This window comes from Poromitra crassiceps, assembly GCF_964638095.1.
Source record: "Poromitra crassiceps genome assembly, chromosome: 8".
Lineage (NCBI taxonomy): Eukaryota > Metazoa > Chordata > Actinopteri > Beryciformes > Melamphaidae > Poromitra > Poromitra crassiceps.
Window position 1 is genome coordinate 2,944,430 of NC_139629.1, and position 17,500 is coordinate 2,961,929.

At 48.5% G+C, this 17,500-nt stretch overlaps 1 protein-coding gene across 1 annotated transcript in view; it reads left to right on the plus strand.

The window, feature by feature from the left end:
- Nucleotides 1-17,500, plus strand: part of LOC310781636 (coiled-coil domain-containing protein 148-like) — a gene marked incomplete at both ends in the record, with an annotated part of 33,670 nt that overhangs the window by 9,416 nt on the left and 6,754 nt on the right. Inside the window, 4 exons of the mRNA XM_083642238.1 lie at nt 1,383-1,478; nt 1,651-1,832; nt 2,604-2,742; nt 9,073-9,279. Coding sequence (XP_083498364.1) covers nt 1,383-1,478; nt 1,651-1,832; nt 2,604-2,742; nt 9,073-9,279 — 624 coding nt within the window. The remainder of the gene's footprint in view (nt 1-1,382; nt 1,479-1,650; nt 1,833-2,603; nt 2,743-9,072; nt 9,280-17,500) is intronic.

Below are 17,500 nucleotides of genomic sequence, written 5' to 3' on the forward strand. Positions count from 1 at the left end.
AAATGTTTTTGTCATTTATATTCACAGTCCTAAATGTTTTTGTAGTTTATATCTACAGTCCTAAATGTTTTTGTCGTTTATATCCACAGTCCTCAAATGCAGAAAGCTCTCCACATTGAAATGTCTCTTCAATATCCCATGGCTTTCAGAAACGGTGCCTTTGAATGGTCAGACAGGGGCGGGGGTCCCATCTTTACAAAAGGGGATCCGAGTGCATGTGTGGTCCAACTCTCGGGGGGTCTCACTGCTCAGCCTGACTCTCGGGGGGTCTCACTGCTCAGCCTAACTCTCGGGGGGTCTCACTGCTCAGGCTGACTGAACAAAGTGAAATCCATTAAAGATCTCCCAAGAGGGGTGAAGGCAGCACCTACATCAATTGAGAATGAAAAGGAGGGATTATTTAAATTGCACTATAGCTTACTGAAGTGCACACAACCATCCCAAAACCCAAGGCGTTTTGGCTCTGAAGCCTGACAGAGTGTGTGAATAGCAAAGAGTCCAGGACTAATATGCACTTCAGTGTAATGTATTCTGACAGACAGTACCGGAGAGATGGGAACAGTACAAAGCTCATAGCTCTTGACACCATCTGACTCCACGCTGGAATGATACGATCTTCTGTTGGACAGAAAGAGCCACTTTTTTGCTTTGTAGCATCATATAGTTTCCCTGCGCGCCCTATATACAGTATCATCTTACAAAACATTTGCATATGACTTAACGTCACACACACTACAGAGAAACACATCGAATTATTCGCTAAGCATCATTGTCTCCAATTCTTACAAGCTGCTGTTCTCCTTCGGAATATCAGGGGAAATAGGGAGGGACGCAATTACGGATTACTTGCTATTAATGATTAGTGACTCATCTGATGGTAAATGTTGATGATGATAAATGTTGATGATGATAAATGTTGATGATGATAAATGCTGATTTCAGGTGACAGAGAAAACAGGCTTATTTGAGCTTTACCAATGACTGTGTGGCCATTCAATTGATTTGAGTTGACAGAGCGTTACTAGTGAGGTTAGGGTAGATTGCTATGATGTCTCCAGACTCCGTTGTGGATTCCTATCACACAGTCCCCGATTTGGTTAGGCTCTGGGAATTTCATCAGAGAGCCTTCCCCAAAGCATTATAGACATCAGAGAAAATATTCCTCATTCCTTGATAGTGAGGACAAGATGTGGAATTCGTCTGCCCAGAATATTTGGGTCCATGCGATACTGCTTCACAGAGTGAAGGGTAGTCTGACAGTTCATAGCTGTTCTGTTTTCTTTTCCCTCAGCAGCAAAAGGTCAAGCCGTGCTCCTGCCATCTCTGTTCTCCACACCTCACTCCAGGGCTATTTTCTTACAGTTTTATCTTTTAACCGCCAGGTAAACTTTGTGAAAGACCAGCAGGAGGACATCACTGAGAAACTTCATGCAGAGTACCTGACCTTGGAGGAAGAGATCACAGCTCAAGGCTTGGAGGTAACTTCCTCTGGGCTGGTTCAAAATAGCATTATTCTTCCATAGTCTAGACTTCCATAGTCATGTAGCTTGAGCCCTTCATCTGAAACGTTGTAGGTGAAGCAACGATTGCTTCCTGCACTGTGTCGCAAAGGCAAACACTCAAAGACGATCATATTGTCATCATGTGCAGGACTATCTTACCAGTACTACAGACAATCTGGTGAATGTAGAGCAAATTCCAGAGGAGGTGTTGCGTTCAGACTGTCCCTACGCAGAGCTGAAAGTCTCCCTGGTCCAGGCCTTCCACGTCCTGTCAGAAAGGTACCAGAGCAAGCTGCAGAGTCTCCGAGAGCGCCTCCAAGGAATAGACGGGTAGGTCTGAGGACTACTGAAGCTCCAACCCTGATTACACGCTCGCCTCCTTCATCAAAATGTGGGAAATGTAATTATGTTATGTCCCCTGCTAATATGAAATAAGCGTCATCATTCTCGTTTCCTACAAGAGAATGATGACAATCACTTCAGTATCTTGCTCAATCTCACTCAATAGAGGGATCTAATCATCTTTACAGACATCCATTTTTGCTTATTTTTTTTTCATTTTGAGAGCAGGGTAGATGAGGATGAAAGATGAAAAACCCAGCATGACATTGACAGCATAGGGGGATTTCTGTCCCTAAGGAGGCAATCTGCTGAACAAGTCAAGTCAATGGGAGGAGGATTATATTGATGTGTTTTTTTTGCCTTTATTGGATAGGAAAGTAAGTAGACAGGCAATGGAGAGAGAGAGGGTTGACATGTGGCAAAGGACCATGAGATGGATTCTAACACAGGCCAGACGCAGGGAGGACTAACACTTTATGATACATGTTATCCCAGGTGAGCCACCAGGGCGCCCCCCGATTGTATCGATATTTCATAGTTTATTCATACCTTGATGTTTATGTTCATATGGCCTCTATACAGCACTATGAACTGAATGAATAATGTGCATTTCATCATTGTGTGCAGTGCACGCCCAAGTACTGAGCCATAAGTTAAGTGAAAGGAAATAGTTACAGTCGTAATATGAATTGTGCTCTAGCTTCATGGCAGTGATCATAATATCTTTTCTGAGTTGGACCTCTGTCCAATCTGTCTCAGGTTCTGTGGCTGGTGTGCAGATGAGCACCTACGCTTCCAGCTGACAGTGGGCCAGTACCCTCCTGACATGCCCAACCGCAGAACGCTGTACCTGGACATGCTGCAACGTCTCTTCCCTCATAAAACCAGACAGGAGTTGGTCAGTAGTTTGTCATAGTTTGATGATTCATGTAAAAATGCATTCAATGAAAATGGTTTTAGTGTACAGATTGTAAATACATTTTGAGTATACCGTACATACTGCGAGGCATGTACACAACTAGACATGCACTTACACAGCCACCCCCCCCCCCCCCCCCCCCCACACACACACACACACACACACACAAATGCCCTGGCTATCGACAGCAATCAGTTTAGCAGTGTCTTAGCAGTGTTTTAAGACATATTTTCATCGCAATAGTCATGCACTTACTGCGGCCATTCAAAGTGCTTTGCAGAGAAATAATAACATGGTAAAGGTAAAAGATTTGCACTTAAAAAGTGCAAAGGTGCAGACAAGCGATGCAAAATATAAAAAGATTAAAGTGGAGTCATTAGAACCGCAGGAGTCTAGCTTCACAGCCATGTTTACCTCTGACATAATCAGCTACAGAGGGTTTAAGAGCTCCAGGGTCCTAAAGACACAGCCTTCTACATGCCATGTTATTCTCAACTCTTTTCTTTCCCTATTTCTGCACACCGTGGTACCTAAACACTCATGGAATTGTAGAAATTCAGTATGGCAACAAATTTGAGACTCTTGTGACTCCAAAGACCCCAATTGCATTCATGTGTGAACATGGCCTCATTTCAATGTGATGACAGCATTTATTCATTATTATTTTAAAAAAAAATGGCGGCCAGGAGGAACCAAACCCGCTGTATGATTATATAACGTAATTTACACCTGGATTTGCATTAATTTACACTTAGCCTTATCTTCTGCTGGGAAAAAAACACTTTCTCGGGAGCAACTGAAGTGAGGTTTGGAGCCACCTAGTGGATAAGCAACACTATTCAACACAAAGCATTCAGACAAAAACAAAGTAGAAGTAAAAATGACAAGTGCGCTCAGTCAGCTTGACTTTGAGTGTTTCACTGAGTCTATTTAAGTAGCAGTAAAGGAACTGCGGCCCATCATGTTGATAGAGTTACAAATAAAATGCATAAGGGTTATAATTGCATACGGTTGTTGGTTCTATAAATACTTCACTGTCACTGCGAGGCAGGGCTCCCAAACTTATCCTGCTTAGGGCCCCCAGATGTACAGTGCCGGCTCTGCCTAAACCTCACCTAACCCTAAGCCTAACCTTAACCATAACCACTAGTTTGCCTAAACCTAAACCTAAACCTGAACCTAATCTTGAGCCCAAAATCAGTTTTTTTACCAACTCACGCCGTCCCTAATCACCTGCTGGTCTTAAGTCGGGTGTGTGTCCTCACTTTGCGTTTTTTCCATTCACCCAACGATGCCAGCACTATCGTACATTTTGTAGACAAGCACCAAGTAGGAACTACGCAGAATCGCAGATGGAACTAATGTTTTCAGATGGTAAACAAAATCCTTAGAGTACTATTGTATTGTATGCTATTTCTTTTTTTAAATTATCCATATGATGCGAGAAGCAGCTGGCCGGCCCCCCGGTATTTTTACATGAACTAATCTGGCCCCCATTCAAAAAAAATTGGACACCCCTGATGTATGGTCATTTACCCTCAGGTGGCTGTGAGGAGGAGAGCCCTGTTTCTCCACACTCTTTCTCTGCACTTTAAATAGAGCCAGAGTGGATGGACTGCTGAGGACTTTAAATAGAGCCAGAGTGGATGGACTGCTGAGGACTTTAAATAGAGCCAGAGTGGATGGACTGCTGAGGACTCCACCTAATTCAGCTATTAGTCATAATTAGTTTGGCTCGCGTGCAGCGGATGATCAGTCTGAATTGCAGATGGTATTGCCGAAACCCCATTTTATGAAGTGCATAAACACTGTTCTGATGGAAAAAGGCCTTGATTTCTTGGTGTGTTTTTTTTTTTTTTTTTGCCAAAGGTAAATTTATTATCTTAAGTGAGTTTTTGATTTTAGAATAACTGAAATATAAATGAAGCTCACCGGATGATCCACCAGTAGAACAGTGACTTCTGTGTTTGTGATTTGTCTTAATTGCTCCATTAGACACAATGGACGAATGCCATGCGAATCCTGTCAATTTAATCTGTTTGGCAACAGTCTGCTTTTGGCAGATATGTAGCTTGTATGGGTTTGGGGAAACATAATTTCCGTTGCATATGCATACAGACATATGGGTCCATTGTCAGTCCTAATCGTCATCACATGAATGATAGAAGTCATATTATTATTGGTTTCTGTGGACTCAGTATGTCTTAACTCTAAGCTTCTCTTTTGTTGGGTTTTCAATTCGAGCAATGCAGGCTGCTACTCTGTGTTCTGCTCAGCTGCCGTCCAGTTCAATCTGCATTCCATCATTTAGGCAGCAGCACGGCACAAATCTGCCGTCACTCCATTTTGGGATGATGCCATCATCTTCTGCCGCTGCTGTCAGTTTGCTTCTAATAAATGGAAGATGCAACGGCACAGTTTCATAGCTGGACAGCAGGGGAGACATATTACCACCACAGTTGATGGGTTTGTCCAGTAGAACCGCTCAAAGCCTCGGTGATAAATCTCCTCCTGCGTTCTCCTCAATTGTCAGCATTGCCCATTTTGTTTTGAACATTTTAACTTAAGGCACAAAGTGAAAAGAAAACCCAGCTGAAAAGGCTGCTTTGATTGTGCAGACGTTTAATTTAACACAGTCATTTCAAATGCATGGCTACAAGAACAGTTTGAGACAGAGCCCTTTGGGGAGTTTGACATAAATTGTCATTTCAGTTTCTTTCTCTGACCTTGCCAAGAAATACTGAAAGAAAACAAGAGCAGAAAGAGACTGTTTTGGGTTTGGTTGGAGAACGTCTGACCTTATTTTGCCCTCTGAGTCACTCGCTGTTAGAATAAGATGCTTCTGATTTCTTTACACTAGCCTGTCAAGACATGACCTCCAATCACACTGATACCACACAGCACTTGATATGTAGACTTGTGTGGAATGCAGCAGTAGAGGCAACATGTGGTGATCTCTGTCAGATGGTGTTATCCTCCATCCTGTAAGAGTGAAGTACGCCCCCTGCTGGATGAGGCACATTATTGTCTATTATGATGTCGATGAGCTCATCATAACCAGACGTGGGAGGCCAATTGACTGCCATGAGGATTTGATAGTAATGCCCTCATAACATTCCATGGCAATAGTGGAAATAATTCATAGCTTTAACCGTTTTTAACTGGCTCCAGGCAGACATTTTTTATTCTCTCTGATTGTACGGCGCTCTCCTCATGGAGACAGCACTCTGCAGGGGAATGTGGATGCAGCAGCTGAACTAATAGTGTCTGTGTCTGTCGTGCCACTTTAAGACTGCCTTCTCCAATAAGTGTGCAGTGGATGCCTCCACATATGTCATGTGTTGGTGGCTTACATGAAAGCACACCTGTGTACAAACACACATGTATGTCATGTGCAAACACACATGTAAGTCATGTGCAAACACACATGCATGTCATGTGCAAACACACATACTAGTCATGTGCAAACACACATGTATGGGTTAACACACATGGCATGCATGTGTGTTTGCACATGACATGTATGTGTTTGCACATGACATGCATGTGTTTGCACATGCATGTCATGTGTGTTTGCACATGACTTACATGTGTGTTTGCACATGACATGTATGTGCAAACACATGTATGTCGTGTGCAAACACACATGCATGCCATGTGCAAACACACATGCATGTGTGTTTGCACATGACATGCATGTGTGTTTGCACATTCATGTCATGTGCAAACACACATGTATGGGTTAACACACATGGCATGCATGTGTGTTTGCACATGACATGTATGTGTTTGCACATGACATGCATGTGTTTGCACATGCATGTCATGTGTGTTTGCACATGACTTACATGTGTGTTTGCACATGACATGTATGTGCAAACACACATGCATGTCATGTGCAAACACATGTATGTCGTGTGCAAACACACATGACATGTATGTGTTTGCACATGACATGCATGTGTTTGCACATGCATGTCATGTGTGTTTGCACATGACTTACATGTGTGTTTGCACATGACATGTATGTGCAAACACACATGCATGTCATGTGCAAACACATGTATGTCGTGTGCAAACACGCAAGCGTCCGTTCACACCAGGGTAGTGAAGGAGAGGGCGAGAGAGTGAAGAACAATGGACGCTTCTTCCTCAAGTTCTAAGGTTGTGCATTAGTAAACAGGATTTGCTCGACTGCCTCTGGTACTTGTGTTCCCCTGGCAGGTCTGTCAGCTCACTCATTTTCAATAAAACCAGTCAGGCGTCTAATGCCTTCACACCGTCAGTTAGCGGCTATTAGCCCATAGATGAATATCATTCCCTCCATTCCAATGAAGCAGCCAAGTGATGCTGCCTCTGTGAGCGCTGACACAATGATGAATAGCTGTAGGCATCCCTGACACAGAACACAACGCTTTTCCTTCAGGACATTTCACAGCCATGAGAGAAGGTCCATTTTATACAGCAACACACCCACAGCCAGACCTGACACACACACTTTCCTTATCAATGTTGGTCATGCTGTCAGTATAGTATACAGCATATCATAAATGGATCTTTATGGAGTTCTGTTTGCATGCCATCAGTTTGGCACGGTGCTATATATAACACAGTACAGCAGGATCTGCCATTTGTGCCGCAGTACCTGGCTCTAGCATGAAGACCAACTGCATTCTGCTAGGATGAAAACTGACTAAGTACTACGATATTATCATGATACTTAAGTCACAATACAATATTATTGCGATTTAAAAAAATATCGATGCGATATATTGGGATTTATAAATTATTTTTGTCAACATCTGTTTTATCTAATACGATAAAGTTTCAAGTCTGTTAAATTCACTTGTCATAACACTGTCATAAATGTTGCATGCACCTGAGAATTTATAATATTGCCACACAAAATATTGCAATACTATGCCGTATAGATTTTTCCCTGCCAACCCTAAAACTGACAAAAAGAAGAAAGGTCCAAGGCACTCTTCTGGCATAAAGTAAAAAGCCTTTATTTACTTTAGATGGCTATATCATTTAGAATATAGACCCACGCGTACCGGCACAAACAGCCTTCTTCAGGGTGAAGAAGCCCTGAAGAAGGTTGTTTGTGCCGCTACGCGTGGGTCATGTCCCAGCTCTTAACATGCACTAGCTATGTTTTTAAACCTAGCTTCTAAATGATATAGCCATCTAAAGTAAATAAAGGCTTTTTACTTTATGCCAGAAGAGTGCCTTGGACCTTTGTTCTTTTTGAACCTTTGTGATCCTCACCAAAGAGCACCTTCACCACACCAGTTTTGGACTTCCGATCACCTTTTTCTTCCTAAAACTGACAACTTCAGAAATTCAGTAAGGCCTTTGTGTCACGCAGCAGCAGACAGACACTGACCTCTCGGTCACGCAGCAGCAGACAGACACTGACCTCTCGGTCACACAGCAGCAGACAGACACTGACCTCTCGGTCCCGCAGCAGCAGACAGACACTGACCTCTCCGTCACGCAGCAGCAGACAGACACTGACCTCTCGGTCACGCAGCAGCAGACAGACACTGACCTCTCGGTCACACAGCAGCAGACAGACACTGACCTCTCCGTCACGCAGCAGCAGACAGACACTGACCTCTCGGTCACGCAGCAGCAGACAGACACTGACCTCTTGGTCACACAGCAGCAGACAGACACTGACCTCTCGGTCACACAGCAGCAGACAGACACTGACCTCTCGGTCACGCAGCAGACAGACAGACACTGACCTCTCGGTCACACAGCAGCAGACAGACACTGACCTCTCGGTCACGCAGCAGCAGACAGACACTGACCTCTCGGTCACACAGCAGCAGACAGACACTGACCTCTCGGTCACGCAGCAGCAGACAGACACTGACCTCTCCGTCACGCAGCAGACAGACAGACACTGACCTCTCAGTCACGCAGCAGACAGACAGACACTGACCTCTCGGTCACGCAGCAGCAGACAGACACTGACCTCTCCGTCACACAGCAGCAGACAGACACTGACCTCTCGGTCACGCAGCAGCAGACAGACACTGACCTCTCGGTCACACAGCAGCAGACAGACACTGACCTCTCGGTCACGCAGCAGACAGACAGACACTGACCTCTCCGTCACGCAGCAGCAGACAGACACTGACCTCTCCGTCACGCAGCAGCAGACAGACACTGACCTCTCCGTCACGCAGCAGCAGACAGACACTGACCTCTCGGTCACGCAGCAGCAGACAGACACTGACCTCTCGGTCACGCAGCAGCAGACAGACACTGACCTTTCCGTCGATCTGGCTCTTCCAGACGGAGCACGAGCGTATGTGTGACTGGCAGCGCTTCAGCCAGGCCCAGCTGAGAGCGGTGGCCCAGAGCTGGCAGAGGGACCGGGGAGAGCTGCTGGCCAGAGCCCTGCTCACCCTGGAGGACGCCAGGCATGCCCACCAGGAGGAGCTGCAACTCCACACAGGCCGGCAGCACCAACAGGACATCTGCTCCCATCTCAGAGACAAGGTAGTCTGCCATCGGCTTTTTCCTAGCAGCATCGAGTACGCAGTAACTTAGCAACCTATCCATCCTATTACATCAACATTTAATCAATCATAATAATAATAATAATAATAATTGATTGCATTTATTTAGTGCTTTTATAAGTACTCAAAGCTCTTTACATTACTTGACTTAACTCTTCTACCACCGATGTGTAGCAGCCACCTCAGTGATGCACGACACTCAGCCAGGTTGCACTAGAACGCTCACCACACATCAGCTCACCACACATCAGCTCACCACACATCAGCTCACCACACATCAGCTCACCACACATTAGCTATCACGGTGGAGACTCACCACACATCAGCTCACCACACATCAGCTCACCACACATCAGCTATCACGGTGGAGACTCACCACACATCAGCTCACCACACATCAGCTCACCACACATCAGCTATCACGGTGGAGAGTTGATATGATTGTATGATTATTATTATTGAAATTATATGATTGTATCGAGGGATGATTAGGTGGCCATGATGGAAGGAAGGCCTGTGTGGGAATTTAGCCAGGGCACCGGGGTTATACCCCCCAGGGCACCGGGGTTACACCCCCCAGGGCCCCGGGGTTACACCCCCCAGGGCACCGGGGTTACACCCCCCAGGGCACCGGGTTACACCCCTCAGGGCACCGGGGTTACACCCCTCAGGGCACCGGGGTTACACCCCCCAGGGCACTGGGGTTACACCCCCCAGGGCACCGGGGTTACACCCCCCAGGGCACCGGGGTTACACCCCCCAGGGCACTGGGGTTACACCCCCCAGGGCACTGGGGTTACACCCCCAGGGCACCGGGGTTACACCCCTCAGGGCACCGGGGTTACACCCCCCAGGGCACCGGGGTTACACCCCTCAGGGCACTGGGGTTACACCCCCCAGGGCACCGGGGTTACACCCCCCAGGGCACTGGGGTTACACCCCCCAGGGCACTGGGGTTACACCCCCCAGGGCACTGGGGTTACACCCCCCAGGGCACCGGGGTTACACCCCCCAGGGCACTGGGGTTACACCCCCCAGGGCACCGGGGTTACACCCCCCAGGGCACTGGGGTTACACCCCCCAGGGCACTGGGGTTACACCCCCAGGGCACCGGGGTTACACCCCCCAGGGCACTGGGGTTACACCCCTCAGGGCACCGGGGTTACACCCCCCAGGGCACCGGGGTTACACCCCTCAGGGCACCGGGGTTACACCCCTCAGGGCACCGGGGTTACACCCCCCAGGGCACCGGGGGTTACACCCCCCTACTCTTGTGAAGAGTGACGATGGGATCTTTAATGACCCCAGAGAGTCAGAATATCGGTTTAACATCTCATCCGAAGGACGGCGCTGACTCCCAGGACAGAGTCCCTGTCTGTCTCTGCCCTGCGGCATTGGGGATGGGGATATATTCATGAGACACACACCACTTCCAGCACCATGGTCACGTCAAATACATTCATTCATTCATTCATCCCATCCAAGGACTAACCAGAGTCAGGCCTGCTCAGCTTCCCCCTGCAAGCCAGCGACGCAATGCAGGAACCACGGTGCAGCAGCCTCCTGTCTGTCACACTCTGTAGAAACTGTCCCAACCTTATGAGACATGATGGCTCAAATAAGCATGTTGCCAGTTATACCACAGTCCTTTCATTCCACCATCAACTGGATCTCTAGCTTTAATATGATATCTGCTCATTGTTCTGCAGCTTAGCCAGCATACAGTCTCTGTGGTCTACATCTCTACACTTCTTATTTATATGCTACACTGATTCACATGTGCTAGCTCGTGCTGGCTTGGACAATATGGAACTTGTTTCCAGGATATTTACTGCCCTGATCCCTTCCTCAGAAGTCCACAAGGAGGACGTGTCGAGGTGTTAGTTGAGAGATCGGTAGAGAACCAGACCGACGGTAGCGTCTGCCTGCCTGTCTGTCTGTCTGTCTGCCTGCCTGCCTGCCTGTCTGTCTGTCTGCCTGTCTGTCTGTCTGCCTGCCTGTCTGTCTGTCTGTCTGCCTGCCTGCCTGTCTGTCTGTCTGCCTGTCTGTCTGTCTGTCTGCCTGCCTGTCTGTCTGTCTGCCTGCCTGCCTGCCTGTCTGCCTGCCTGCCTGCCTGTCTGTCTGCCTGCCTGTCTGCCTGCCTGCCTGTCTGTCTGCCTGCCTGCCTGCCTGTCTGCCTGTCTGCCTGCCTGTCTGTCTGCCTGTCTGTCTGTCTGCCTGCCTGCCTGCCTGTCTGCCTGCCTGCCTGCTTGCCTGCTGCCTGTGCGTCTATATCTGCTGACGATGCTGCAAATTAACGCCAGCCTGCCTGCCAGCATCTCACGCTTTAGCTGCCACTTGGGATGAGCTGTGAATGCAAACAAGCTAATAAGGACGGCCTTGTCTTGCTAACATGATGTAGCTGTCTCCAAGGCTAACGTGATGTACCTGTCTCCAAGGCTAACGTGATGTACCTGTCTCCAAGGCTAACGTGATGTACCTGTTCTCCAAGGCTAACGTGATGTAGCTGTCTCCAAGGCTAACGTGATGTACCTGTCTCCAAGGCTAACGTGATGTACCTGTCTCCAAGGCTAACATGATGTACCTGATCTCCAAGGCTAACGTGATGTAGCTGTCTCCAAGGCTAACGTGATGTAGCTGTCTCCAAGGCTAACGTGATGTAGCTGTCTCCAAGGCTAACGTGATGTAGCTGTCTCCAAGGCTAACGTGATGTAGCTGTCTCCGAGGGCTGTGTTTGGGTTCGCACAACAAACAAGTTACTCACACACACAAAAATACCCGTGTTAATATTGCAGTACAAGTCAGAATTAGCTTTGCCTATCAGTTTGTCGATGAACAAGTGGATGCTTATGTTCTATGGCTGTTATGAGAGATAAGAAGGGCTTTTAGCTGATTAGATAAGAAGACACCCTGACCTGCTGAGTTAGGGTTAGTGTACAGTTTGTGCAGGTCAGGTGGATTGGAGACACTCAACTTCCCCCAGCTGTGATTGTGATGGTGTTTGTCTATCTCACTGTGATTGACTGGTGGTCTGTCCAGGGTGTTCCTCTGTCCAGGCTCCAGCCCCCTGTGGCCCTGGACAGGAATAAGCAGCTACAGAAAATGAATGAAAAAAGCATCATCGTCATCGCAGGTCAAAGGTCAAGCCACGTATGTTTTAAAACAAAATAGCAAGGTTGCTGCTGGGATCTCTTGTCAGGTCCTTATGCAAGACCCTATGACCAGGTGGCTGCTACACCTCGAGTTCTGCTCCTCCCTCAACCCTGTGGCACCTGGACGTTTTCTTTGTTGTATCCGTGCACAGTAGTTGAGCTGTGTCTCAACAAGCTGACACCTTAAGTAAGCAACATGCATCAACGTAGCCTCGGGTTTAGGTCGTTGCAGCTAGACATACATACGTGAACGTCAGCTTGATGAGGGTCCCAGGGAGGGTGGTCCTCAGTGAACATCAGCTTGACGAGGGAGGGTCCCAGGGAGGGTGGTCCTCAGTGAACGTCAGCTTGACGAGGGAGGGTCCCAGGGAAGGTAGTCCTCAGTGAACGTCAGCTTGACGAGGGTCCCAGGGAGGGTGGTCCTCAGTGAACGTCAGCTTGACGAGGGTCCCAGGGAGGGTGGTCCTCAGTGAACGTCAGCTTGACGAGGGAGGGTCCCAGGGAAGGTAGTCCTCAGTGAACGTCAGCTTGACGAGGGTCCCAGGGAGGGTGGTCCTCAGTGAACGTCAGCTTGACGAGGGAGGGTCCCAGGGAAGGTAGTCCTCAGTGAACGTCAGCTTGACGAGGGTCCCAGGGAGGGTGGTCCTCAGTGAACGTCAGCTTGACGAGGGAGGGTCCCAGGGAAGGTAGTCCTCAGTGAACGTCAGCTTGACGAGGGTCCCAGGGAGGGTGGTCCTCAGTGAACGTCAGCTTGACGAGGGAGGGTCCCAGGGAAGGTAGTCCTCAGTGAACGTCAGCTTGACGAGGGTCCCAGGGAGGGTGGTCCTCAGTGAACATCAGCTTGACGAGGGAGGGTCCCAGGGAAGGTAGTCCTCAGTGAACGTCAGCTTGACGAGGGTCCCAGGGAGGGTGGTCCTCAGTGAACGTCAGCTTGACGAGGGTCCCAGGGAGGGTGGTCCTCAGTGAACGTCAGCTTGACGAGGGTCCCAGGGAGGGTGGTCCTCAGTGAACATCAGCTTGACGAGGGTCCCAGGGAAGGTAGTCCTCAGTGAACGTCAGCTTGACGAGGGTCCCAGGGAGGGTGGTCCTCAGCTTGACGAGGGTCCCAGGGAAGGTAGTCCTCAGTGAACGTCAGCTTGACGAGGGTCCCAGGGAAGGTAGTCCTCAGTGAACGTCAGCTTGACGAGGGTCCCAGGGAGGGTGGTCCTCAGTGAACGTCAGCTTGACGAGGGTCCCAGGGAGGGTGGTCCTCAGTGAACGTCAGCTTGACGAGGGGGTCCCAGGGAAGGTAGTCCTCAGTGAACGTCAGCTTGACGAGGGTCCCAGGGAGGGTGGTCCTCAGTGAACATCAGCTTGACGAGGGTCTCAGGGAGGGTGGTCCCCAGCAGAATGAGCAAATAATTTCTTTCCATTGCCTTTAGTATTCCAGCACAGCGACACACGTCAGGGGGATGATGGAGTGTCATTCCATTGCATCTGGTCCTTGTTTAAATGCTTTGTTTCTGCAGCTGCTGCCTCCACAGCACCGCAGCGTCTGACCATGATTTACACCTCCACCCACACCAGCAAATCAACTCTCTACATTCATTATGTGTATGCTTTGGCTGAAGATTGACAATGGCTTTTGCAATGTAGGTGGCAGGTCACTCCTAACAACATTTATATTCCATGGGGATTTCACCATCATGACTCACATCTTCTCATTTATCCAACTTTTCTTTTCGACGTTGTATTTTTTCTCTCTCTCTCTCCTAGAGAGGAACATTTTAGTTTAGTAATCTAACACGGAAGGTATGTGTGGGATGTAAATGTCTTACCAGTTATATTCTCTTATCATAGTGATTATGCAAATAACCACCTTCCAAATCTCCTCTCCTCTGTGGCAGCCTGGGGTCAGGTGAGAGCCTGCTGGTGGAGGTAAAAGGTGATTTTGGGCCTAATGCTGTTCTGGTTCTGACCTCATTAGGACTGGGCTTAGGGCTGTGTGCTGCCAACCCACTGAGCTCTCTTCTCAGGCATGTGCAGTACAGTGGGAAGGATTTCACTAGTCAAATGGAATCGCTCTGCATTGAGGGGCAAATCTGTCATGCAGACCAGGACTGGAGATCTGGTCCATGCCTTCCCCCTGAGGACCATACAGTACCTTGGGCATCCAGTACAGATGGCTGTGGCTAATGGCTGGATCCGTCGATCTGAAAATGGATGACATCAAAGACCGTACATACAGCATTTGTTAAGTTTCAGATGGAAACAACAAATATGCACAATACTGATTGGTGAAAGACAAAATTGACGAGATGATTATAGGATAACTGGATAATTATTTCATTTCTTCGTTTCCAAATCCACTGCTATTACAATATTCTGGTAACTGGCTATTTGTAATCAGCTCACATTGTCCTTGGTTTAGCTGTTTGTTCTACCCTGTTATTCTGTCCTTGTTTTCATTTTGCGGCCCACCACAGATCTCTCCTTCTCAGAAGCCTTTGATGAGGTGGTATTGTGTCTTCCACACCAGCAGATAAAGGGGTGGCACATTGCAGTAATGTGCTCAGGGGGACAGGGGATGAGTGGACCACACAGAGGGGGGACAGGGGATGAGTGGACCACACAGAGGGGGGACAGGGGATGAGTGGACCACACAGAGGGGGGACAGGGGATGAGTGGACCACACAGAGGGGGGACAGGGGATGAGTGGACCACACAGAGGGGGTACAGGGGATGAGTGGACCACACAGAGGGGGGACAGGGGATGAGTGGACCAGAGAGAGGGGGGACAGGGGATGAGTGGACCAGAGGGGGGGGGGCAGGGGATGAGTGGACCAGAGAGGGGGGCAGGGGATGAGTGGACCAGAGAGAGGGGGGGGCAGGGGATGAGTGGACCAGAGAGAGGGGGGCAGGGGATGAGTGGACCAGAGAGGGGGGGGGGGGGGGGGGCAGGGGATGAGTGGACCAGAGAGAGGGAAAAAAGCATTTACACAAAAGGCGTTCTCTTATTGTGAGAGCTCATTTTTCAGCCCCTGTTCTCTGTTCGTGCTTTGCAATATGAATAGCACTGTTACAGCTGAATGGATGCTTGGCTGACCTGTGTACTAGCCCTGCAGTCATCACAGTCTAACAGGGAAAGTGGCACCTCTCTGGGCACAGTGTGTTAGCAGAGCCTGCGTCACTGGGCGTTAGTGTGGTGCTGTGTGTGAAGCCCAGTATAGCACTCCGTCCCTCTGGTGGCCTGGTGGACAGGGCAGAGTCTGGGTCAAGTCAAGTTTATTTGTATAGCCCTAATTCACAAGCATGTCCCAGAGGGCTTCACAGAGAATATGTCTAGCTAATTCTAGCTGACACAACAGTAGCAAATTACAGTAGTAATGATAACACATTGAACAATTGATAGAGAAATATAGAAAATATAGAAACATAGGATATAATGGGTGCCATGCTTTAGGGTAGAATGGGTGCCATGCTTTAGAATAGTGGGGGAGGAGAGATCAGGAAAGGGAGGAGGTGGGGAGGGTGCAGGGGAGGGAGAGCAGGGGGAATGTGAGAGAGGAGAGAGCAGGAAAGTGATGAGGTGGGGAGAGAATGGGAAATGTTGGGGAGGAGAGAAGGTGGGGAAGGAGCAGGGGAAGGGGGAAAGAGGAGAGAGCAGGAGAAGGGAGGGTGAGGGAGAGCGGGGGGATGTGGGGGAGGAGAGAGCAGGGAAAGAGAGGAGGTGGGGAGGGAATGGGAAATGTGGGGGAGGAGAGAACAGGGAAGGAGAGGTGGGGAAGGAGCAGGGGAAGGGGGAAAGAGAAAGATAATGGGTGCCATGCTTTAGAATAGTGTGGGGGGAGAGTTCAGGAAGGGGAGAAGGTGGGGAGGGAGAGCAGGGGGAGTATGAGAGAGAGTATGTGGAGAGAACAGGGAGAGGAGGGCTAGCTGACACTAGCCTGGGTAAACCCAGCCTCCATGTGACCTCTATCTATGTGCTATCAGTCACTGATAGCACATAGATAGAGGTCACGTGGAGGCTGGGTTTACCCAGGCTAAGCTGACACAACAGTATCAAATTACAGCAGTAATAATAACACATTGAACAATCACATGATAGAGAAATATAGAAAATATAGGATAGAAGGGGTGCCATGCTTTAGGGTAGAATGGGTGTGATGCTTTAGAATAGTGGGGGAATAGTGGGGCAGGAGAGATCAGGAAAGGGAGGAGGTGGGGAGGGTGCAGGGGAGGGAGACTGTGTGTGTGGCCCTCTGGTGGCCTGGTGGACAGGGCAGAGTCTGGGTAGGTGAGCCTTTAGCTGCGAGCTCTCTGAATAATGAATTGCTCATATCGTATCATTTGTCTCCCACACTGAGCTGCACCTGAAAGGGACCTCAGGAGCCTGGCTGTGAAATACAAACACAACTGCATGGTTTCCCTTTTCTTTTATACCTCTTAATGGACATAAGTTATTTTCCCTCGAAACATTCTGTAAATCACGCACGTCATTACTGTCAGGCAGTTGAGTGGTTTCACAGATGACTGGTGCAGTTGTTAGTTTTGTTACAACATGCTGTTCCCCACTCAGTCTTTCCAATTTGACACTCTAACTTTGCCCTAAAAGTTATGTTACTGGATGGAGAAGACTCAGCTGAAACATACCAGCACCGCATGACTTCATAATCATACCTAATCTAACTCATCTGTTCTACATCTTAAGTCTGTCATCATTATAAATGACCTGTGATGGAAACTTCTTCTAATCTGCTGCCGTGCCTGCAGACAGAAGACATCATCAGGTTCACTGTGGAGTGAGATGAACACAGGCTTTGGGCAGGCTGGGCTCTGCAGATAGAAAAGGCCGCCGCTCTTTTGTTATTCTGACATTTCTGCAGTCTTTTCTGTGCTGCCAGGAAAAGGGATGCCGTCCCGTTTCCCGTTGAATTCACAGAAAATCACATTCCAGCGACAAATGACTGTAGACTTTTACATAATGAGCATCTAGTCTGTTTGTTCTCACTGAAATGCCTTTTCATCTCCACCTAAACAAGAAAGATCTGCTCTGGCTGTGTTCACACT